The sequence below is a fragment of the Acanthisitta chloris genome, unplaced genomic scaffold (assembly GCF_000695815.1).
Source record: "Acanthisitta chloris isolate BGI_N310 unplaced genomic scaffold, ASM69581v1 scaffold10841, whole genome shotgun sequence".
In the NCBI taxonomy this organism is placed as follows: Eukaryota; Metazoa; Chordata; class Aves; order Passeriformes; family Acanthisittidae; genus Acanthisitta; species Acanthisitta chloris.
Genome location: NW_008655493.1, coordinates 24,285 through 33,471, shown reverse-complemented (window position 1 = coordinate 33,471; position 9,187 = coordinate 24,285). Strand labels below are relative to the sequence as shown.

The window sequence follows — 9,187 nt, the reverse complement described above, 5'->3', positions numbered from 1 at the left end:
CTCTCTTCCCTTCTTCAGCAAGGCAGGGGTAGAAGATAAGACAAAAAAAAACCCCATGGGACAAATAAACCCAAAACTTTAAAAAACCTTCCCTCACCTCTCTTTTTTTCTCCAGGATCAACTTCATACCTGCCTCTTCTGTCCCTCCTTCCTCCCTCATAGTGTCACAGGGGGACAGGCCATGGGAACCGTGGTGAGTTCATAGCACTTCATCTGTGCTGCTCCTTCCTGTTCATGATGTTCCCCTGCTCCACCATGGGGTCCTATGTGGGTCCTTCCCATGAACTGTAATTCTTCATGTTCATCTTGATATTAGAAATACATTTTTTACAGTGAGAACAATTACTCACTGAAACAACCTCCCCAGGGAAGTGGTAGAGTTGCCATTGCTGGAGGTTTTCAAGGTGTGATTGGGCAGGGTGCCACATAATCTCATCTAGGAGCCCTTTTCCATGATGGGCTGACCAGATTATCTTTCAAGGTTCTGTGCAACCTGGGATGTTTTATGGTTTGACAATTCTAAATACTCCAGTGTGGGTCCTCTGCATGGTGTACTGTCCTTCACGACCAGAGTGCTCCACCATGGATCCTCCATGGGCCACAACTCCTGCCAGAAAATTTTCTCCAGTGCAGGCTCTCCAGGTGCTGTAGGTAGATATCTGCTCCAGTGTGGACCTCCATGGGCTGCAGGGAGACAACCTGACTCACCATGGTCTTCTCAAGGGGCTGCAAGTGAATCTGCTACTGCGCCTAGAGCACTTCCTCCCCCTCCTTCTGCCCTGACCTTAGTGTCTGCAGAGCTGTTTCTTTCATGTATTCTCACTTCTCTCTGGACAATGGCTCTGACTGACATGGGGCAAACTCCTGCTCAGGTCTCGCAGAAGCCACCCATGCAGCCTCTCCACTGCCCAAACCTTGCCCTGCAAACTCAGTACAAGGTTACTCTTAGGTAACCTGTACCAACCTGTACCGCTACTGAATCTCAGCTGTTTCCCTTCTTTGTAGGGTGGAGGAGGGGGCTTTTGTGGTTTTCCACCCACATTTGGTGTCTCTCTCTATCTCTGAATCCCAGCCTCAGCCAAGACAGCGGAAACCCACTGAGCCCCAGACTTGGCTGAGATTTCATCTCTGTGCCACCCACTCTTCTCCTCCTGGCAGTGACTTGCCCCTTTGTCTGAAGGATGGGGGTGTGAGATGCAAGGGAGGAGCAGGTACAGACAGAACGCCAAGGTTCATAATGTGCCCCTAGGTGTGAAAAGAACAGGGGTGATCAGGCCTTGAGCACAAGAGCTGGTCCATTAGTTGTGACTTTGGAGAAAGATGATGTCCCATCTCAGAGAAAGAGCCACATGCACCAGACAGGAACTTCCCAGTGCAGGATACAGGCTGTGGAACAGGATGGGATGGGATGGAATAGGCACTTGCTTTGCCAGTGTCCAGAGCCTTTGAAGGCCCTGTTCTGAGAAATGGCTCTCCTGCGAGAGCCTGACACATCACATTGGTATCTTCAAAATGCTGTCACATGCATCACATAGAAATGTCCTTTCTGGTCACCAGCTGCCAGAGAGAGAGGCTGTGCCAGGAAAAAATTAAGAGATGAGAAAACTCAGGTTGGGATTGTAAGGCCTTGGCTTCTCAGTGCTTGGGGCTTTGGGACATTGAGCTGATGCTTCAGTTTGCACAGATTCTGGCTTGCATTTAGCCTCCCCAGCACTCTGTAATGCAGAAACACTGGCTTGTTTTTAAACAGTTGGTTTATGTCACTGCAAATATCTACTAGAAATAGCATTCCCTGAAGGGGTAAAGCTTGCAAAAGGCACTTGAACTTGCTGCAGAGTTGCAAGGAGAAGCAGGGTGGTGGGTCTGAGGTGACAAAACTACAGGCTTGGCCTGTTCTCACTCCAGGGAGAGGATTCATCTCTTGGAGCTGCTACAGCTGTGTTGTGAACAGGTACCTCTGGGACCAAGGGTCACACTGTGCAGTGACGTGTTTGTATCACTTTCATCCAAGCATCTCAAAGCACTTTGCAAGCATTAATTAAACATCAGAATCCAGAAGGGATGAATATTATTAGCCAGTCAGTCTCTCTTCTGAATGCAATATTCCTCATAAATATTTAACTGTTTTTTAAGTTCCGTGTGAGTCTGGTTCTCGCCTCGCTGGGACAGTTGCTGTACTGCACCCGTGGGGAAAGTGGGGCTTATCCAGCATCACACACTGATCCTGTGGCAGAGCAAGAGCAGCCCGAGTACTACATACCACTCCCTCCTCTCTGACAGGTTTGTGGCTGTCATGTTTCCCTGTTCTATCCCCTGCAGAGACACTCTGTGCTGTCTCTCTTTGCTCTAATCCCGTCACCAGCAGTATTTTTGCAAGCTGGGGCTTGTGAGTAACAGATCCTCTCAGTGGAGAGAAGAAGCTCCTAGGCTATGCTGGGTGAAGGTCACACTCTGCAGGGACACAAAGTCTCTCCAAGGAAGTGAGATAAAGGGAGAAAAGGGTCACAGAAATCAGATGTTGAGAAAGACCTTCTCCTGGCTCCTCTGGAATCTCCAGAGATGGTCTTAAAACCAAGTTCCCTGCACATCAGTGAGGGCTGTGAGTGTGCCTGTGAACTCAAATGGGTGAAGGATACCCAGATGTGTTCGAAAGCTTCAAAGGCCAGGAGCGTTGTCTTTGCAACAGAATAGCTGACACCTGGTGAGCTTGTCAAGGGGCGTTTCTGATGCTAGATATGGGGAGCTAGAAGCAACCAGCTGTCTGGTGAGGGAGTCTGGTGATTTGCCCCAGCATATCTATGTTCCTGGGAAAGGAGGAAGGCTTCTAAGTTATGCTGGGGTGAGATACCTCTCTGCAGGCACTTGGCGTCTCTGCAGAAGCCTCACTTGGGAAGAAAGGATTCTTTAAGCAGATGTCATGAAGGTTCATTTGCTGATCACAGTGGAAAATCAGGAAACCCCCAGAGATGTTCTTCATGACCAACAGGTCCCCTGTATTTTGGCAAGTGGTGTGAAGTCTGATGGAGCAAGACTAGCCAGATGTGCTGGGAAGTCAGGGACTGCCCAGGGAACACTGGAGAGAGTGAGTGATGGTCCAGGAATCGCCAACTGCAAAAGTGTGTCACCAGAAGTGACAAGGACTGATGCAGACCTAAACAGAACCAATCCAGTGTTGAGGACGTGTCAGAAATGCAACAGGTAGGAGAGAGGTGGCTGGGGGAGTTTTTAAGGACCTGTATGGGATAGAATTGCTTAATATCTCACTATTAATGACCTCGGAAAAAGGAAAAGGGAGACGTTGATGCCAATATTTGTTTTGATGCACAGCTGGAGGTGTCTCAGCACAGACGGTCTGGAATATAGCACCGGAAGCAGCTCGAGTCTTGGAGCATTAAAGCAGGATGCAGCTCAATGGCACATGCCGTAAGGTTGCAGTAACTGTGAGAATTTTTGCTTTAGCTTCCTCAGCTGAAAGCAAAGGGAGAGAAGGACCTGTGCCTGCCAGGCGGTCACCGGGGAGCTGAGTGGCGGGAGTGCGCGGCCCGAGGCGAAGGATGTCCCGGTAGCGCGGGTGGGAGCGGATTCGCGGGCGCCAGGGCACTAGATGGCAGCATTGACTCGGGACTGGCCGCGGAGCCTCGGGCCGGGAGGGAGAGCACTGCAGCCTCTGGCCCCTACCGTGTCCTCACCCATGAGCCATTCAGAGCGCTGCTGGCCGCGAGATTTCATAGAATCACAGAACGATTTGGGTTGGAAGGACCTTAAAGATATCTAGTTCCATCCCCCCCGCAGTGGGCAGAGACACCTTCCACTAGACCAGGTTGCTCAAAGCCTCATCCAACCTGGCCCTGAACACTTCCAGGGATGGGACAGCCACAGCTTCTCCGGGCAACCTGTGCCAGTATCTCACCACCCTCACAGCAACGAAATTCTCCTGATACCTAACTTAGGATTTTGGAGGGCTGGAGAATGCCTGAGCAGAGGGTCCTAGCTGAGCTCCTGCCAGCTCCCAAAGTTTGTTAGGGAGTCTGCTGATACAGGTGGAAACCTAGGAGAGAAGGTCTTGAGCAGGATGAAATCCACAACTATGAAAAGACTGTCCCAGATTCTTTGGATCTCAGTGGGTAGTACAAGATGCAGTACCTGCACTCCCCTAAGAAGCTTGGTTTGAGGGAACCTTTAGAAGGTAAAATGAAGGAACCTAGATATTTTGGTTTTATTCATCGAAGTGTTGAAGGAAGTGTCTTGGAGGTCTTTTTGCAGGATTGGTGCTGATATTTTCCCCTCAAGTCTTCCAAGCAAGTATAAAACTCAGTGTAGCTTAGTGTCCTACATAATTCAAGATCTGTTTCTAACATTTTATTGTTTTTAAAAGACTCTGCAGAATGCACCAAGACCACAATAGATGTGTTGTTTCTAGTTGCTCCTTTGTCAGACTGCACTATTTGCTAGCACTTACTTAGCCTCTCACTGTAAATCCCTCAGAAGTCTTGGATGCAGAACATCTGGACCCAGTTATGATTTTTTTTCTGATGGTGCTGATCTTTCTTTCAAAAAAAAACCAACAAGATTAATTTGGGATTAAAGACTGTCTTCCTATTCCTTTTGGAGCTGTCATATGCAAAGGAATTTGCATGCATAACACTTTCTTTGCATTCCTTAAGCCTTCCTCTCTGCCAAAAGGGAATCCACTGGATTTCCTGTGGTTTTTTTAAAGTTTTCAGCCTCTGAGTATTGGGTTTGCACAGCAAGGTTTACGTAGCAGGGGGAGCTGCAGGGTTGGCTTCTGTGAGAAGTTGCTAGAAACTTCCCCCATGTCCAACAGAACCATTGCAAGCAGCTCCAGGATGGACCCACCACTGTCCAAGGCTGAGCCCATCAGCGCTCAGAGCAACAGTGGTAGCACTTCTGTGACAATATTGTTAAGCGGGGTGGAAAAAAAATTAGCAACTGCAGCCAGAGAGAAGAGTGAGAATATGAGATAGAAACAGTCCTTGCAGACACCAGGATCAGTGAGGAAGGATGGGCATGAGGTGCTCCACACACTGGAGCAGAAGTTCCCCTGCAGCCCCTGGTGAAGACCATGGTGAGGTAGATTGTGCCCCTGCAGCCCATGGAGGTGCATGGAGGAGCAAACATCCACCTGCAGCCCATGGAGGAGGCTCACACCAGGTGAGGGATATGTCCAAAGGAGGCTGTGATCCTGTGGGAAGCCCACACTGGAGCAGACTCCTGGTAGGACCAGTGGCCCCATGGTGAGAGGAGTTCATGCTGGAGCAAGTTTGCTGGTGGGACTGGTGACACCTGTGGGGGACCCATGCTGGAGCAGTCTGTTCCTGAAGGACTGCACTCCACGGAAAGGGACCCACACTGGAATGAGTAGTTTGTGAAGAAATGCAGCCCATGGGAAGGAGAAGTTCATGGAGCATGGTATCCTGTGGGAGGAACACCACTTTGGAGAAGGGGTGAGGAGTCCTTCCCCTGAGGAGGAATGTGCAATGAACTGACAACAATCCCTATTCTTTGTCCTCCTGTGCTGCTGGGGGAAGGAGGTAGAGTGAAGTTAAGCCTTTGGAAGAATAGAGTGGTAGGTGTGAGGTGTTTTAAGATTTGGGTTTATATTCTCAATATCCTACTTTGATTTGATTGGTAATAAATTCAGTTAGTTTCCCCAAGTCAGGTCTGCTTTGCACGTGATGGCAATTGGTGAGTGATCTCTCCCTGTCCTTATCCCAACCCACAAGTCTTTTGTTGTATTTTCTCTCTCCTGTCCAGCTGAGGAGGGGAGTGATAGAGTGGGTTTGGTGGGCACCTCGCATCCAGCCAGGTCAAACCACCACATTCTGGTATGCTGAAAATATTTATCTGATTTTTGCATATGTAGCTGTATCCTTGTGGAAGAGCATCAGGCCTCTTTCCTTCATGACATTTACTTTATTTGCTGTTCATACTTATTGACTCCACTTGAGACAGATTTCCAGATTTGTTTGCTTTATTGTACAGAGTCATGGTCCTTCCACCTCAGCTCTACTGACTTGCCTTGTGCCATCTTGTTTTAGACATATTTTCATCCTTTCTAGGAGGGAAAATGTAAACTGCATAAATACTTCTAGGCTTTCACTCACTGTAACTGTACCAGGTCAGGCAAGAGCCCTGGCCATAGTGACAGACACAGTGAACAGCTGGGTACAAGCTCAGTGTTTCTCAGTGGGGAATATCTGTCAAAGGAGCAAACAAAATGTCGAGAGCCATGAAGGGCTGGATGGAAGTAATGCAGAGAAAGGCACTGTGTCTTCATGTAAACAAGCACTGCTTCCCTGCCTGGCTGCTGCTTTCACTTCCAGAGCAAAGGACCCGAGGAGAGTTGACCATGCATAGAGATGGGCCTGCACAAACTCAGGGAGAAAGTCTCAAAATCTGGGATTTGTACCTGAAAGGCAATGAGTCAGGAGGGGATAGGGAAATAACAAAAAAGGGATGTGAAAAAGGTGGTAAAATAATGACTGTCCAAGAGACTATAGATTTGGGAGTCCCTCTTCTTCCAGCCTTTGTGACAAGAGAAAAGAAAACAGATGATGAAAGTAGAAAGCTTTGAATTCAAAACTGATAGAGGAACCATTTCCACACAGTGAATAAGCGGATCTGAGGACTGATTGCCAGAGGAAGTCAGAAAGTACAAGGAAACAGGGAGGTTTAAAGACAGACTGAGCACACATCTGAGCAATGAGGACATCCAGTCTGGTAACAGGCAATGTATTACCCACAGGAGGAGGGCGCATCCCATTGTACATGAGATGAGAGAGCAAACTGCTGTCAGGCACAGAGAATATGGTGTGGTCCTGATGAATTTTGGATTGCCCCTTAGCCCCACTGTGGCTAACCCACCTTTTCCCTATCTCAAAAACATCTGACAGAGAGAGAGGACTGAGCTAGACAGATCATTCCAACCTGAATAAAATGCAGCATGATCATTGACTAGGAAGGTATCAGGCTGGAGTGTCCTGCATTTTGCTGGTTCTGTTTCAGGGTCTGCCTGAAATTGCATGGGATGGTTGAAGCAAACAAGGCTACCTTGCAGGTCTGCTGCATTTCTCTAGGAATCAGTGGAGAAATGGGTGTCATTTTCAGTAAAACACATGGCCAGATGAGTAGCTAAAGAGCTGTGGAGTCTAGACATGGTCCCCAGAGTAGGCTAGTTATGACCTTTTGTGTGCTGCTCCACTACCTGAAGTGTGAAGATCCTAGAGTGCATTCACTACCTGTGTGCTTGAACCTCTTGGGGAGGGAAGGTGAGAGCCACATAGCAAGAAGATTTCTTCATGGCAAAAAGCTGGCCTGGTAGTGATGCTCTCTACTTGAGTCAAGAGAATATTCCATCCTAAACGTTGAGAGCTTAATTTTTGTATCATTGCCTCCTTGAGAAGTCACAGTCCGGGGACCCATATGGGGGAAACCACATGTGTGGCTCTCTTTACTAGTGAGGCTTTCTTCTGCAGTGGCATGCAATGGCTGTCCAAGAGCAGTACCACAGTCCTCCACGGCTCTTTGGAGAGAAGGTGAAGAGCATTCTCTGACTATATGAAACATAAACACATCGAGGGTCTTGAGAGGTGAGACCTGGCAGATTCATGCTTATATTACTAAGTACATCCACAGGAGGAGGAGAGTGACAGAAAGCCCTAACATCACTTGTAGATCTTTCAGGAAAATGTGAGGACTAAAGGAATAAATTAATGAATGAACAGGGACAGCTAGACAGGAGTAAAAAAAAAGCAAAGAAAAAAGACTATGAAACACAGCAAAAAGGAGAGATTGAACCTGTGATTCGCCCTTCTCTAGTGGCATTTAATTTCCCCTTCCCCACTGTGAAAATGTCAGAAATGAGCAGGCCACTTCAGTAAAACAGAACTGAAAGAGAAAGAGAAGGCAACAAAGGCCTTAGAAATGGCTTCACACAGGCAGAGGTACACCCGGCACCATCAATAGGCATGATCCTCCACAAGCACACACAGGGGCCAGCAGGTTTTTTTGTCACACAGATTTATTTTAGGTTCTAAAATGAGAGTCTAATAAGATTAAATGCTCAAAATGTGCAACATGTGCAGCCCACTGAGGGGGCCCCTGCCCCAAGGGCAGGGCAGTGCAGGGAGAGGGAGGAGAAAGCAGGCAGTGGGGAGAAAACACCATCATCTGCATGCCATCCTGCATCCAAGTGTTCCACCAGAAAAAGGCTGTGAGAGAAGCCACAAAGGAGAGGCAAAGAGTGGGGCAGAGACCTGGCACTGAAGCAGGCAATAGCTACTGGCTCAAACAGTCCCAATGTCTCCAAAGCATCTGTGCTGCCAGCCACCTTACTGCAACAGTGAGTCTTGCCTTGCCCTGGTATGCAGCTTCCAACCCCTCTGAAGGTACAGAGCTCCCATGACCTCCTGCAGTGTTTGTGCCACCCCTAGACCATCCTGAGAGGTCCATGTAGAGCCTATCTCTCTGAAGCGTGGCACACAGAGTTTCATCCTTCCATGCAGACGAGCCCCAGTGTCCCTGCTCCCATCAACACTCAGTTTGCTGGATCTTCTCTTTCTGGTTTTCTTCCATCGTCTTCCATGGCTGAGTGACTGCAAACATCCCTTCCAGTGCTGGGAAGGTAGGACTCCATACCTGAAAGAGAAGAAAGAGGCAACATTAGGCATGGGAGGAAGACTAAATGGCACAAGTCTGGGCTTCTCTCTGCCATGGAAGACATGGTCCTACTGCTTGCAACCATGAGGCTCCCATTCCCTCCTAGAGCCAAGGAAGAGGCCATTCTCTCAGACAGTTTCTTCTGGGGAATCTGGCTCAATGCTACCATCTGTGGTGTCATGGACATAAGGAATAACAAAGGATGTGTTTAAGGGAGAGCAAAGAATAATCTGAGCAATGGTCAGGCCACTGTCAGGTTCAACAGTATGCTAGATTTTATATCACCTTTTTGGACAGAAGTAGTAAAGGCATGAAGGCTTGTGCAAAATGAGATAAGAACAAATTAAAACAGAACCATTTTCACAAGTGACTTTCTAGGCAATGGAAAAGAGGTAGATCTCAAGGCTCCTGATAGCAGCAAAGTATAGGGTGACACGGACAATCAGTACAGCAAGAAGGATGAGATTAGTTAAAGAATGGCATGGTAGGTGTGATCTCAGCTAAGAGG

The 9,187-nt window shown here is 48.1% G+C and overlaps 1 protein-coding gene across 1 annotated transcript in view; it reads right to left on the bottom strand.

Moving 5' to 3' along the window:
• Positions 1-8,550: 8,550 nt before the first annotated feature.
• Positions 8,551-9,187, bottom strand: part of LAG3 (lymphocyte-activation gene 3) — a 5,562-nt gene continuing 4,925 nt past the window's right edge. Inside the window, exon 8 of the mRNA XM_009083921.1 lies at positions 8,551-8,658. Coding sequence (XP_009082169.1) covers positions 8,551-8,658 — 108 coding nt within the window. The remainder of the gene's footprint in view (positions 8,659-9,187) is intronic.